The sequence below is a fragment of the Staurois parvus genome, unplaced genomic scaffold, assembly GCF_062004578.1.
Source record: "Staurois parvus isolate SC_StPar_1 unplaced genomic scaffold, SC_StPar_1.0 ptg001452l, whole genome shotgun sequence".
Lineage (NCBI taxonomy): Eukaryota > Metazoa > Chordata > Amphibia > Anura > Ranidae > Staurois > Staurois parvus.
The window spans coordinates 1,222-17,500 of record NW_028319248.1 but is presented as its reverse complement, the minus strand read 5'-3'; the positions used below and the strand labels follow the sequence as shown (position 1 = coordinate 17,500).

The 16,279-nt window shown below is 53.0% G+C and overlaps 1 protein-coding gene across 2 annotated transcripts in view; it reads right to left on the bottom strand.

Moving 5' to 3' along the window:
* SPTY2D1 (SPT2 chromatin protein domain containing 1) overlaps positions 1 to 15,855 on the bottom strand; it is a 54,875-nt gene extending 39,020 nt beyond the window's left edge. Inside the window, exons 1-2 of one of the 2 annotated variants that reach the window (XM_089662279.1) lie at positions 15,689 to 15,855; positions 6,227 to 6,271 (exon numbers count right to left, since the gene is read on the bottom strand). In XM_089662279.1, coding sequence (XP_089518405.1) covers positions 6,227 to 6,271; positions 15,689 to 15,748 — 105 coding nt within the window. In that variant the 5' untranslated portion in view covers positions 15,749 to 15,855. The remainder of the gene's footprint in view (positions 1 to 6,226; positions 6,272 to 15,688) is intronic. The other variant, XM_089662280.1, reaches the window with a different exon arrangement.
* Between the last annotated feature and the right edge of the window lie 424 nt (positions 15,856 to 16,279).

The window sequence follows — 16,279 nt, the reverse complement described above, 5'->3', positions numbered from 1 at the left end:
ACCCTGCCACAAATACCAAACTGGATGCCAGTTGCAAACTATGAGAGAAGTGGTGACCGGACACAATGGGGTTTTAGGTACTAAAGCTGGAGAATGCAAAATCAAACTCACTTCTGCATAGAAAGCAATCGGCTTCAATAAGTACCAGAAACCAGCGCTCCAATCTTCACGCTGCACAGAAAAACACGGAACTGTAACGGAACCGACCCAGACTGCGCTTCAGTATTTCCGTTAGACTCCCGCTTCCCCGTCCAAACACCGACCACAGACACCACAGCAGACCATACAAGACTAGACGACACCACTCTTGAAGTAATCCAGAAAGTAGACTCGTTTATTTTAACACAGATACAAGATATATACACTCAAGGGAACAACCCCCCCCCCTTGCATAATGGCACAGGGTGGGCCAATCTACATTTAGTAACAAGAGACACACTAACAGACAGTCCCATCAGGAGGGAGGGCTGCTGGAGACACCCCCCCAACCAAGCCAATACACAAACACATACATCCCATAATAGTTTGCTCCCAAGCAAGACACACAATAGAACAATGGGATGCAACCACATAACACCAAACAATCCACAACCCCCCACCCCCATATTAGGACAGATCACCCTGTACCCCTAACAGGCACAGGGTGACTTGCACATAATAGGGAGCTGAGACAGGTGTCTCCCCACCTATCCAAAGTGAGCTGTGTTCCATGGGCCCCCCACCCAAAGTGACTCCCGTCACACTAGCACTCTCTTGACAGATCGGGGAATCCAGACACAGACAAAAAAGAATAAAACAAGGAGCGCTTTCCTCCTGCATTAGCGCGATATATATAGCTCTGAGGAAGGGAGTTCAACTCCCGAAATGTGTCAGCACTTTTTTACCCAAGGACCTCCGCTGTCCGCGATGGTCATCCTTGGCTCCTTGTCTGATTTCATGACCTTTTTGGTTTGTGGGCGTGCATTTGTAATTCCACAATAAATTTCCTCTATATCACGGTAATGCATGAGGAGAGTGCGCCCCCTTTTATCTTTTTCTAACTCAGCTGGTTCAATTAAATGTTTGGTAATAAAATCTGAAAGCTGATTGGTTTCTATGCAGAAGAGAGCCTGATTTTGCACTCTCCAGTTTTAGTAAATAAACCCCCCCATGTATGACTCCCAATACACAGCACATGATAGGATGATTGAAGCAGTCGCAGCACGTACATGAGAACACCCAGCACATTGAATGTATGCCCTTTAACCACTTACCTACCGGGCACTTACACCCCCTTCCTGTCCAGGCCAATTTTCAGCTTTCAGAGCTGTCTCCCTTTGAATGACAATTGTGCGGTCATGCAACACTGTACCCATACGAAATATTTAGCATTTTTTGAGACAGATAAAACTTTATTTTGATGGTATTTATTCACCACTGGGATTTTTATTTTTTTTTTGCTATACAGATGAAAGTCCAAAAATTTTGAAAAAACTTGTTTTTCTTATAAACTTTTGCAAATAAATCTTTCTTCATAAATCTTGGCCAAAATTCATTCGGTTATCTTTTTAGTAAAACAAAAATAACCCAAATTAGTTTATAACCAAAAATTAAATTAAATAATTTTTACATTTTTAGATTTATGTTTTTTTTTTCCCATACTGTCACCCTAGTAGTAAAGTGTCACTGTACTACTTGTGGGGGGTGATGATTTTTTTTTTTTTTTACACTGATTGCACTTACACCCACAAAGGCTGTAAAACAATAATTTCTCCTTCTCTCTGGCTGCATTCTTGCAGCCATTGAGAAATACTGTGTGAGCTGTGATTGGTCACATGGTACAAACTGTTGTGAATAGCCCTGTACCATGTGACCTCTGTGATCATTCACAGATTTCACACGTAGTAAGCAATGATATCAGAAGTGACATCTTGCTTAGTACTCTGCATGTGATCACTGATTGGCCAATCAGTGATCACATGATCGGGACCTCGAACGGAGGTCCCATACAGCGATTGGTGTTCCACTGTGTACAGAGGAGCGCATACAAGCAGGGTGCGGGGAGGCCATTTATAAACGGCCACCCACCCCTGCACTGCTCCCGTCCGGCCGTTTATATACATGGGCCAGACGGCAGGTGGGAAATAAATATCTCCCTTTGCCAAGTGCCCCAACTACATTAAAGCAGAGCTCCACCCAAAGGGGGAAGTTCCGCTTTAAGGACTGATCCCCCGCTCCCCATTATGGACTGGCACATTTGGGGGGCGGGGGGAGGGACTACAGACAAAGACTACAGTTGTCCTCCCCCCCGTAGTCTTTTGGGACACATGACAGGTCCCAGAAGATTACGGGATCATTCATGAAGCGGAGTGCTACTGTCACAGCCAGAAGCCCACACTGGAGACGCCGGCCTCCTGGAATCCAGGACGGCCGGTGAAACGGGCTGCGGGGGACACACCACGGGACCGAGGGACAGGTAAGTGGCTGCTTTTTTTAAAAGTCAGCAGCTACAGTTTTTGTAGCTTCTGACATTTTTTGACAGGGTGAGTGGAACTCCGCTTTAATCATTTGTGCTGTTCAAAAGGTCCCAGTGTCTGATCTGTATTATGATGTGCAATACACTAACTTCACAATACCGTTCTGCTCTTAGCCGGCAAAGATGGCCACATAAGGCCTCCTACGGCCACTACCTGATGTTCAGATGAGGGACGGGCCTATTCAGACTACTGTGCTGCAGTAACATGTGATGTTTTGTAGTGCCTCCTCTCCACCTCATCCAATCACAGAATGCCTTGCATTCATTCAGAAAACGCAAAACGCTCTGAATAAGCCGTGCCCCAAGCAGCCAACCTCGTGTTCAGAGGGCAGCTTTTGCACAGGACCTGGAAACAAGTGCAGTGGCGTTTCCTTTAGTGATATTCAGCTTCCAGAAGGTACGGTATATACCCCAAAACTGCGACCCGTATATATAATATATATATATATCACACATTCATTATGTATCCCCTGCCGGAAGGCAGTCGCTATTTTAGGAATATAAAAAATAACAAATCAAAAGGAGCTCTGCACTGGCCGGTAAGTTAAAAGTATACTATGTATCCGTGTGGAAATGTTCTGCCCTGAGCCCAGAGAATACAATGTAACATTTCAGAGGAAAATCGTTTGGTGAATGAATGCACACTATGATGTTTCCACGGTTTCATCAATTTCTGTGTGCATTCATTTATTCCTCTGGTGCAGTGTTAGCATGTGAAAAAACTCACAAATCACGCTAAAGTGGTAAATATTGCAAAACATAATTTAACGCATTCGGTAAATAACACTTTTTTTTAGCGAATTGACTGCTTTTGAAAACAAAACTGCATGAGTTATTTAAACTCAAAAATGTATGTATTTATCTCTGAGCAAATCAACAGCAATGTATTATAGAATGTATCCCATACGTATACAATGTGTTATATAATGTATCCTGTATGTATACAATGTATTATAGAACGTATCCCATACGTATACAATGTATTATAGAATGTATCCTGTATGTATACAATGTATTATAGAATGTATCCTGTATGTATACAATGTATTATAGAATGTATCCTGTATGTATACAATGTATTATAGAACGTATCCCATACGTATACAATGTATTATAGAATGTATCCTGTATGTATACAATGTATTATAGAATGTATCCTGTATGTATACAATGTATTATAGAACGTATCCTGTATGTATACAATGTATTATAGAACGTATCCTGTATGTATACAATGTATTATAGAACGTATCCTGTATGTATACAATGTATTATAGAACGTATCCTGTATGTATACAATGTATTATAGAACGTATCCTGTATGTATACAATGTATTATAGAACGTATCCTGTATGTATACAATGTATTATAGAACGTATCCTGTATGTATACAATGTATTATAGAACGTATCCCATACGTATACAATGTATTATAGAATGGATCCCGTACGTATACAATGTATTATAGAATAGATTCCGTACGTATACAATGTATTATAGAATAGATTCCGTACGTATACAATGTATTATAGAATGTATCCCATACGAATACAATGTATTATAGAACGTATCCTGTATGTATACAATGTATTATAGAACGTATCCTGTATGTATACAATGTATTATAGAACGTATCCCATACGAATACAATGTATTATAGAATGTATCCCATACGAATACAATGTATTATACAATGTACTATAGAATGTATCCTGTACGTATACAATGTATTATAGAATGGATCCCGTACCTATACAATGTATTATAGAATGTATCCTGTATGAATACAATGTATTATAGAATGTATCCTCTATGTATACAATGTATTATAGAATGTATCCTCTATGTATACAATGTATTATAGAATGTATCCTCTATGTATACAATGTATTATAGAACGGATCCTGTATGTATACAATGTATTATAGAATGTATCCTGTATGTATACAATGTATTATAGAATGTATCCTGTATGTATACAATGTATTATAGAATGTATCCCATACGAATACAATGTATTATACAATGTACTATAGAATGTATCCTGTACGTATACAATGTATTATAGAATGGATCCCGTACCTATACAATGTATTATAGAATGTATCCTGTATGAATACAATGTATTATAGAACGTATCCTCTATGTATACAATGTATTATAGAATGTATCCTCTATGTATACAATGTATTATAGAATGGATCCTGTATGTATACAATGTATTATAGAACGGATCCTGTATGTATACAATGTATTATAGAATGTATCCTGTATGTATACAATGTGTTATATAATGTATCCTGTAAGTATACAATGTATTATATAATGTATCCTTTGCATATACAATGTATTATAGAACGTATCCTGTACGTATACAATGTATTATAGAATGGATCCTTTACGTATACAATGTATTATAGAATGGATCCCGTACCTATACAATGTATTATAGAATGGATCCCGTACCTATACAATGTATTATAGAATGTATCTTGTATGTATACAATGTATTATAGAATGTATCCTGTATGTATACAATGTATTATATAATGTATCCTTTGCATATACAATGTATTCTGTACGTATAGACAATGCCAGGGTGCTTTTTCTGCACTTTAAATGAACTTTTCATGCAGTTTAAAAAAAACAGCAATGCAAGAAAACATTCCAATTTCTAAAATTTTCAAATGCACGATAACACAAACACACAAGCATGACTGGGGCCTAAATGAATAAATGGAGAACAAAACTTGAGCACACTCCAAAGACATGCTGGTAGGCTCATTGCCTCCTGTCTAAATTGTCCCTAGTATGTGTATGTATGAATGTGAGTTAGTGACTTTAGATTGTACACCCCTTGATGGTTAGGGACCTTAGATTGTACTCCCCTTGAGGGTTAGGGACCTTAGATTGTACACCCCTTGAGGGTTAGGGACCTTAGATTGTACGCCCCTTGAGGGTTAGGGACCTTAGATTGTACACCCCTTGAGGGTTAGGGACCTTAGATTGTACGCCCCTTGAGGGTTAGGGACCTTAGATTGTACGCCCCCTGAGGGTTAGGGACCTTAGATTGTACACCCCTTGAGGGTCAGGGACTGATGGGAATGTACAATATGTGTAAAGCGCGGCATACAATGACGGTGTTACCTGTAATAAATAATAATAAACGTCATGGCAGGAAAAGATTTTTTGCGATACAATAAAAAAGTAAAAAAAAATGTGTTGTGACTCCTCCCTAAACCTGCTTTACTCGAGGAAGGCTAAGCAATGAAGTGAATTCACAGAGCAGCAAAGCTGACAGCAGCGTGCGACTGAAAATAGCTCCCCGGCTCATCTGCTCGACAACAGGTCGCTGGGAGACCACGGAGCCACCAGATGATTTGGCCAGTCAGCTGCTGACGAAGCATCACCCCTCCCCCCCTACACACAGTGCGTACAACCAAACATTACTCATCCCTTTAACAGCAAGGAACGCCATAGCGGCTCTTTAACCCCTTTATAGGTGAGCAGATTCCCTAATAAAGCTGCAGCTCTGGGTTTCTATTCGAAGCGTGCGACACGTAACACGAACTGCTGAGACTCCAATTCAGCGGCTCAGCTGTCGGCGTGACCCCGGCCGGCTCGGTCCCAGCTGTCAGTCTCACACACTCCCCGCGTGGCTGCCAATCCACCATGCAGGCTGTAAAAGTCAACTCGTGCAGCGCCATTACCTGGACGGACGCAACAGCTGTTCCTTCAGAAGGACAACCTACGTCCTAAAGTGGAATGAAGACGGGATCAGTGTGAATTCAGCTGGAGGCTCTCCAAATACGATCAATCTTTGATGGGGGGGGGGGTAATACACGGGGTGATTGTAACATCCAGAAATGATCGTTATGACATACTAGATACAAAAACTAACCAATAGTTTGATTAAAAGAGAAGATTTTGCAATTAAAACAAACATTTCCCTAGAGAGCCGCAGGTTGCCCGCCCCTGGTCTAGAGAGCCGCGGGTTGCCCGCCCCTGGTCTAGAGAGCCGCGGGTTGCCCGCCCCTGGTCTAGAGAGCCGCGGGTTGCCCGCCCCTGGTCTAGAGAGCCGCGGGTTGCCCGCCCCTGGTCTAGAGAGCCGCGGGTTGCCCGCCCCTGGTCTAGAGAGCCGCGGGTTGCCCGCCCCTGGTCTAGAGAGCCGCGGGTTGCCCGCCCCTGGTCTAGAGAGCCGCGGGTTGCCCGCCCCTGGTCTAGAGAGCCGCGGGTTGCCCGCCCCTGGTCTAGAGAGCCGCGGGTTGCCCGCCCCTGGTCTAGAGAGCCGCGGGTTGCCCGCCCCTGGTCTAGAGAGCCGCGGGTTGCCCGCCCCTGGTCTAGAGAGCCGCGGGTTGCCCGCCCCTGGTCTAGAGAGCCGCGGGTTGCCCGCCCCTGGTCTAGAGAGCCGCAGGTTGCCCGCCCCTGGTCTAGAGAGCCGCAGGTTGCCCGCCCCTGGTCTAGAGAGCCGCAGGTTGCCCGCCCCTGGTCTAGAGAGCCGCAGGTTGCCCACCCCTGGTATAGAGAGCCGCGGGTTGCCCGCCCCTGGTCTAGAGAGCCGCGGGTTGCCCGCCCCTGGTATAGAGAGCCGCGGGTTGCCCACCCCTGGTATAGAGAGCCGCAGGTTGCCCACCCCTGGCCTAAACAATCTGCCAAAAGTGATTAGTACAAGAAGCTGCAAATACAGTCTGGACCCGGCTGGCCACACACACACACTACAATGTGACTACTAAACTACAGCTGGCCGTGTGAATGGGTTTCCTCCATCTGCGCTGATGCTGTTCACCGGCAATTTTCCCTCAAAGTTTGTTAACTGCTTCCCGACCGCCCTATAGCAGAACTACTGCAACAGGGCAGCAGGGCTGCGCAAAATCACGTATATATACATGCAATTCTGCATTGCTGGGTAGGGGTCGTGCAACCGCTGACCTACCCACGCCGCCATTGGTGGCTACAGCTGTTGATCACCAGGTTCCGGCTACAGATTCCCCGACGGCACCCTTTGATCGCCGAGGAACGCTGACAGGGGAGAGGTCTGTATGTAAACAATACAGGTCTCTTCCCTGTCAGTACCAGCACACTGCTCTATATTGCTCTGCATAGCACAGCAATACAAAGCAGCATGTTTACATAGTAAAACACACACAGTTAACCCTTTGATCGCCGAGGAACACTGACAGGGGAGAGGTCTGTAAGTAAACAATACAGATCTCTTCCCTGTCAGCACCAGCATGCTGCTTTGTATTGCTCTGCATAGCAGAGCAATATAAAGCAGCATGTCTCCTTTGTAAACAACACACAGCATACAGTTAACCCTTTGATCGCCCCAGATGTTATCCTCTTCCTGCTCAGTGCCATTAGTAGTGTCAGTGCTTTTTATTAGCACTGATCACTGTATTAGTGTCACTGGGGATATCAGTAGAAGTTAGTCAGCCCCCCCCCCCAGTGTCAGAATGTCCGCCGCAGTCCTACTATAAGTCGCTGATCACCACCATTACTAGTGTATATATACATATATATATATATATATGGGCAGCACAGCGGCTAAGTGGTTAGCACTTCCGCCTGGCAGTACTAGGGGTCGTTGGTTCAAATCCCAACCATGGCACCACCTGCCTGGAGTTTGCATGTTCTCCGTGTGCCTGCGTGGGTTTCCTCCGGGTACTCCGGTTTCCTCCACACTCCAAAGACATGCTGTAGGTGAATTGGCTCCTGTCTACATTGGCCCTAGTATGTGTATGTATGCATAAGTTCAAAACTCTTTATAAAGTGCACTTTAAAAGGCATTAAAGGCCGGGACATGACCAAAAAAAATAATTGTAAATGCATTGAAAACCAATAAATCCGTTCCGGAGGTCAGGAAAAAGTCTATAAAGAGCTTTGAACACAAGACTTTTTTGTGACTTTTTCCTGACCTCCGGAACGGATTTATTGGTTTTCAAAGCATTTACAATTTTTTTTTTTTATCATGTCCCGGCCTTTAAAGTGCACTTTATAAAGAGTTTTGAACTTATGCATACATACACATACTAGGGCCAATGACTTTTTTTAGGTGCACTTTAAAAGGCATAAATACTGTACAGGGACATGATTAAAAAAAAATTGTAAATGCATTGAAAACCAATTAATCCGTTCCGGAGGTCAGGAAATACAGTAGTAAAAAAAAAAAGTTATCTGTTCAAAACTCTTTATAAAGTGCACTTCAAAGGCACGGGGCCGGCGCTATAAACGCTTCGTATTGCGGGAAAAAAAATTGTAAACCGAGGCATTATTTTCAATGGATTTTCATTCATTTCTCCCCCCCCCCCTCACAGTCCGGGACAGAGGAAGGCTGGGACATAACGGAGGCAATGACAACGAAGAGCTGGAAGGGATCGCTGGCTGGTACGTCCACCATATTGTACACACGACACCAGGCCAGGGGCGGACTAACCATTTGGAAACTCAGGCACTGCCCGAGGGCCCGGGGTCAATAGGGGGCCCCATGAGATGCCCCTGGTACCTTTTTCATAGGCTTTTTTGAGTGTGGGTGAGGACACAGGGGCCCCATGATCCCCTATTGCCCAGGGGCCCCATGAGTTGTCAGTCCACCCCTGCACCAGACCGCTCCGGGATGCCCAAAGCGTTTCTTCTGTGGCAGCGATTTACCTGCGCTGTTAGTCTAGGTTGCGTTTTGCAGAAACGCACTACAGTCCACTTCACATGATTTCCTATGGGACACGTTCACATCTCTGTGTTTTTTGAATTTTTTTTTCCAAAACGCAAAAGTTGCGTATTTGGTTCAACAGACTTCAATGGAGATGCGGCAAGAATGAAACAGTGCGATTTGATGCGTTTTGTGTTTTAATTTGTCCGGCAACAAGTTGGGAAAAACAAACTGCAAAATGCACTGCAGAAACAGATCAAACGCAAACTGCATGGGTGTGAACCTAGACCAGGGGTAGGCAGCCGGCGGGCTCTCTACACCAGGGGCGGGCAACCCGCGGCTCTCCACACCAGGGGCGGGCAACCCGCGGCTCTCCACACCAGGGGCGGGCAACCCGCGGCTCTCCACACCAGGGGCGGGCAACCCGCGGCTCTCCACACCAGGGGCGGGCAACCCGCGGCTCTCCACACCAGGGGCGGGCAACCCGCGGCTCTCCACACCAGGGGCGGGCAACCCGCGGCTCTCCCACACCAGGGGCGGGCAACCCGCGGCTCTCCACACCAGGGCGGGCAACCCGCGGCTCTCCACACCAGGGGCGGGCAACCCGCGGCTCTCCACACCAGGGGCGGGCAAACCCGCGGCTCTCCACACCAGGGGCGGGCAACCCGCGGCTCTCCACACCAGGGGCGGGCAACCCGCGGCTCTCCACACCAGGGGCGGGCAACCCGCGGCTCTCCACACCAGGGGCGGGCAACCCGCGGGCTCTCCACACCAGGGGCGGGCAACCCGCGGCTCTCCACACCAGGGGCGGGCAACCCGCGGCTCTCCACACCAGGGGCGGGCAACCCGCGGCTCTCCACACCAGGGGCGGGCAACCCGCGGCTCTCCACACCAGGGGCGGGCAACCCGCGGCTCTCCACACCAGGGGCGGGCAACCCGCGGCTCTCCACACCAGGGGCGGGCAACCCGCGGCTCTCCACACCAGGGGCGGGCAACCCGCGGCTCTCCACACCAGGGGCAGGCAACCCGCGGCTCTCCACACCAGGGGCAGGCAACCCGCGGCTCTCCACACCAGGGGCAGGCAACCCGCGGCTCTCCACACCAGGGGCAGGCAACCCGCGGCTCTCCACACCAGGGGCAGGCAACCCGCGGCTCTCCACACCAGGGGCAGGCAACCCGCGGCTCTCCACACCAGGGGGCAGGCAACCCGCGGCTCTCCACACCAGGGGCAGGCAACCCGCGGCTCTCCACACCAGGGGCAGGCAACCCGCGGCTCTCTAGCTGTTGTGGAACTACATTTCCCATGAGGCATTGCAAAGATTACAAAACTGACAGTTACAGCTATGACTTGCAGAGGCATGATGGAACTTGTAGTCCAACAACAGCTGGAGAGCCGCAGGTTGCCTACCCCCTGCCCTAGACTAATGCCGGCCATACATGGTTTGAAATTCGACCGATTTTTCGTCCGAAAATCGGACCTAAGAATAATCGGCCGATTTTTGCTCTGTTAGTGGGTCAATGGCACCGGCCGATTTTCTGGTTCCTCCCTTTTCGCTGATCGGGCATGTTGGAAAATTTTTTCTTAACTTATTATTTTTTTTTATCTCAATGACGGTCAAATCGTACGATCGTTTTTTCCGAAAAGAATATGCGCATGAGCCGTGACCTGGAAGGAACAGGAGTTTCGCCTGTTATATGGGGTGAACTTTATGACTCGGTCGGCCGATTTTCAAAATCATTGATGGCACCATGGGATTACCGAGTGAACGACGTTTCCGATTTTTGGATGAAAATCGTTCGGAATTCAACCCATGTATGGCCTGAATAAGTCAGTCCCCCCACTGCACAGGTGTCGGTAAATAGAATGAAGATTTCTGAGAGATTGTACAGATAGAAATGTGTGTGGGCAGTTTAACCCCTTCAAGCCGGCGCCTCCCGGCCCTTTAAGACTTTCAGAAGCTGGGAGGCGGGGCGGGGTTTAGGCTCATGTGTCGTCACAGCGGTCACATGATCGGGAAAGGTCCCGATCGAAAGAGGAGATCGGGACCTCTCTGTGAGTACAGAACATGTGTGCTGGGAGCACTCAGGGCGCACGCTCTCGGCACATATGTCCTTTTTTATTAGACGCTCTGCGTCTAGGCCCCGACGCCAGGGGGCCGCACATTTGCGTTCGGCCGGTGTGAAGAGGTTAAGCCGTGCGGTAAATGCGGTGCGGTATATCGGATGTGATTCGTCCAGGAACCGCACTGCATTCCTCTGCGCATCACATGCGACTTGTGTGCGGTGCGATCGGAGTCGTACATTTCGTATGGCTCTAATCACACCGCACCAGAAACATGCAGGACCCTTTTTTTTGGTCCGCACTAGAATCGGATTGCATGAGTATTCACACCTATGTGATCCGATTCTGCACATCGCTCCGCGTTTTGCGGACAGCTTTCGGGGGTGTTGCTAACTTAACATACACACCCGCAGCGGTTCGCATGAATGGGGTGCGATTCTGATGCGGTACGGAATTCGCACAGAAAACGCTTTAAGGTGCTCTTTATGCCAGCAGGTGGGCACCTTGCGATAGGATTCCTGTGATAGGGTGACACAGTGGTCATGTGATCGGGAGCCTGTCAAGTATAAATGGTGCGGTGATACTGCTGGGGCCACCAAGGACACTAGAGCCCCACGCCTGCAGAGAGCGCAGTCTGTCTGCCATTAGTAAATCCACCCCGGTGAGATACCTGAGGGTGATGGAAGTGGCGCCCCCTGCAGCATACAATGGTTCCACCTGCTGGGCACTACTGTGTTCTATGGTGATGTAATGTCTGGGAGGGACCACAGCCCCCAGCAGGGGACATCAACACCAGTGCTGGACACCAGTGGCAGCCATGGCTCTGCACGAGACACATCACCCTCCAGACTGAAGCCATCCGGTTAGTGCAGATCCCCCCCCCCCCCCTTCCCAATCCACCTCCCCAGTCAATACAGATACTCCCTAAACCCCCCCTTCCCCAGTCAGTACCGATATCCCCATCTGAACCGTGCATTCCCCCCCCCCCCCCCCCCAGTCAGCCTGTCTGTCCATCCAGGACACCCATTTCTCCCCCCCCCTTTAGTCAATCTGGGACACCCATTCCTCTCCCCCCCCCCCAGTCCAGGACACCCATTCCTCCCCCGCCACAGTCCGGGACACCTACTCCTCCTCCCCCCCCCCACACTCCGGGACACCTATTCCTCCCCCCCCCCACAGTCCGGGACACCTATTCCTCCCCCCCCCCACCCCCCCACAGTCCGGGACACCTATTCCTCCCCCCCCCCCACCCCGCCACAGTCCGGGACACCTACTCCTCCTCCCCCCGCCACAGTCCGGGACACCTATTCCTCCTCCCCCCCCGCCACAGTCCGGGACACCTACTCCCCCCCCCCCCCCACCGCCACAGTCCGGGACACCTATTCCTCGCCCCCCCCCCACCGCCACAGTCCGGGACACCTATTCCTCGCCCCCCCCCCACCGCCACAGTCCGGGACACCTATTCCTCGCCCCCCCCCCACCGCCACAGTCCGGGACACCTATTCCTCGCCCCCCCCCCCCCGCCACAGTCCGGGACACCTATTCCTCGCCCCCCCCCCCGCCACAGTCCGGGACACCTATTCCTCGCCCCCCCCCGCCACAGTCCGGGACACCTATTCCTCGCCCCCCCTGCCACAGTCCGGGACACCTATTCCTCGCCCCCCCCCCCCCCCGCCACAGTCCGGGACACCTATTCCTCGCCCCCCCCCCCTCCACAGTCCGGGACACCTATTCCTCGCCCCCCCCCGCCACAGTCCGGGACACCTATTCCTCGCCCCCCCTGCCACAGTCCGGGACACCTATTCCTCGCCCCCCCCCCCCCCCCGCCACAGTCCGGGACACCTATTCCTCGCCCCCCCCCCCTCCACAGTCCGGGACACCTATTCCTCGCCCCCCCCCGCCACAGTCCGGGACACCTATTCCTCGCCCCCCCCGCCACAGTCCGGGACACCTATTCCTCGCCCCCGCCACAGTACGGGACACATATTCCTCGCCCCCCCCCGCCACAGTCCGGGACACCTATTCCTCGCCCCCCCCCCCCCGCCACAGTCCGGGACACCTATTCCTCGCCCCCCCCCCCGCCACAGTCCGGGACACCTATTCCTCGCCCCCCCCCCCGCCACAGTCCGGGACACCTATTCCTCGCCCCCCCCCCGCCACAGTCCGGGACACCTATTCCTCGCCCCCCCCGCCACAGTCCGGGACACCTATTCCTCGCCCCCCCCGCCACAGTCCGGGACACCTATTCCTCGCCCCCCCGCCACAGTCCGGGACACCTATTCCTCGCCCCCCCCCCCCCGCCACAGTCCGGGACACCTATTCCTCGCCCCCCCCCGCCACAGTCCGGGACACCTATTCCTCGCCCCCGCCACAGTACGGGACACCTATTCCTCGCCCCCGCCCCCCCCCGCCACAGTCCGGGACACCTATTCCTCGCCCCCCCCCCCGCCACAGTCCGGGACACCTATTCCTCGCCCCCCCCCCCGCCACAGTCCGGGACACCTATTCCTCGCCCCCCCCCGCCACAGTCCGGGACACCTATTCCTCGCCCCCCCCCCCCCCGCCACAGTCCGGGACACCTATTCCTCGCCCCCCCCCCCCCCGCCACAGTCCGGGACACCTATTCCTCGCCCCCCCCCGCCACAGTCCGGGACACCTATTCCTCGCCCCCCCCTCCGCCACAGTCCGGGACACCTATTCCTCGCCCCCCCCCCGCCACAGTCCGGGACACCTTTTCCTCGCCCCCCCCCGCCACAGTCCGGGACACCTATTCCCCGCCCCCCCCCTGCCACAGTCCGGGACACCTATTCCTCGCCCCCCCCCCCCTGCCACAGTCCGGGACACCTATTCCTCGCCCCCCCCCCCCCCTGCCACAGTCCGGGACACCTATTCCTCGCCCCCCCCCCCCCCGCCACAGTTCGGGACACCTATTCCTCGCCCCCCCGCCACAGTCCGGGACACCTATTCCTCGCCCCCCCGCCACAGTCCGGGACACCTATTCCTCGCCCCCCCGCCACAGTCCGGGACACCTACTCCTCCCCCCGCCACAGTCCGGGACACCTACTCCTCCCCCCGCCACAGTCCGGGACGCCTATTCCTCTCCCCCCCGCCACAGTTCGGGACGCCTATTCCTCGCCCCCCCCCGCCACAGTCCGGGACGCCTATTCCTGGCCCCCCCCGCCCCAGTCCGGGACGCCTATTCCTGGCCCCCCCCCCGCCACAGTCCGGGACGCCTATTCCTGGCCCCCCCCCCCGCCACAGTCCGGGACGCCTATTCCTGGCCCCCCCCCCCCGCCACAGTCCGGGACACCTATTCCTGGCCCCCCCCCCGCCACAGTCCGGGACACCTATTCCTCGCCGCCCCCGCCACAGTCCGGGACACCTATTCCTGGCCCCCCCCGCCACAGTCCGGGACACCTATTCCTCGCCCCCCCGCCACAGTCCGGGACACCTACTCCTCCCCCCGCCACAGTCCGGGACACCTATTCCTCGCCCCTCCACCTCAGTCCAAGACGCCTATTCCTCGCCCCCCCCGCCACAGTCCGGGACGCCTATTCCTCGCCCCCCCCCGCCACAGTCCGGGACGCCTATTCCTCGCCCCCCCCCCTGCCACAGTCCGGGACGCCTATTCCTCTCCCCCCCGCCACAGTTCGGGACGCCTATTCCTCGCCCCCCCCCGCCACAGTCCGGGACGCCTATTCCTGGCCCCCCCCCGCCCCGCCACAGTCCGGGACGCCTATTCCTGGCCCCCCCCGCCACAGTCCGGGACACCTATTCCTCGCCGCCCCCCCCCCCCCCCGCCACTGTCCGGGACACCTATTCCTCGCCGCCCCCCCCCCACCCGCCACAGTCCGGGACACCTATTCCTCGCCGCCCCCCCCCACCCGCCACAGTCCGGGACACCTATTCCTCGCCGCCCCCCCCCCCGCCACAGTCCGGGACACCTATTCCTCGCCGCCCCCCCCCACCCGCCACAGTCCGGGACACCTATTCCTCGCCGCCCCCCCCCACCCGCCACAGTCCGGGACACCTATTCCTCGCCCCCTCCCCCGCCACAGTCCGGGACGCCTATTCCTCCCCCCCGCCACAGTCCGGGACACCCATTCCTCTCCCCCCCCCCTCTCAAGTCGGTCCAAGACCCCCCCCCTCTCAAGTCGGTCCAAGACCCCCCCCCCCCCCCAAGTACACACCCCCATATCTGCCCCCCAGTCTCCCCTCCCCCGAGAAGTACAGCTTCCTAACTCCCAACAACTCCAGAGCCCCTGAAGTGACCCCTCCATCAGTACAGCGGGCCCCCCTTCCATATACTCCCCAGTCTCCTTTCCCCCAAAAAAACTGAACCCCAACTCCCCCCTGTAGTGCCCCCCTCATTCAAATCAGACTCTTCAACCTCCCCCCACCTTATATACCCCCCCCCCCAGAGCCCCTCCCCCATATGTCCCCAGTCTGCCCCCCCTCTCTCACCGCGCCGGTCTCTCCGCTGGACTGGGCCGCAGCCATCTTCATCACGTTATAGTAATCCATCCCGGGTCCCTCCGCTGCCTCCCCCCTCAGGGGAACGCTCCGCCACCGCTTCCCGACCCTCCGAGTGACGCACTTCACTGCCAGAAACTACCAGAGTGCTCCCGCCGACGTCACTTCCGCCAGCACTGAGGCCTGCTCGGCGCCATGGTGCCAGCAGACGAACACCCTCCTCCCCACGTGACCACCGTAGGGCGGAAGTGGCTGGGAGGGTGGTGGAAAGGTAGGCGCTTGCCCTCAGCCAAGATGGCTGCTGCGTGGTTCAAGAGAACCTGTAATTTCGGCTTTCAATGCAATAATAAAAACAAGAAAGCCCACCATTGATGTGACATGAATGTATGTCTATTACAAATGTGTTCCTTCCCAGCTCTCTCTATTGCTGTTTGAGATAGAAATATCCCCCCTTTTTTTTAGCAGAAGCAGCTACATCCCACCCTGCAAATCAACGCCAGCGCTGACGCGTTTTCTTTCACTATATGTTGTCCGGGGGGATTTTTTAACATTTTTCACACACGTAAAATCAGCATTTTTTTG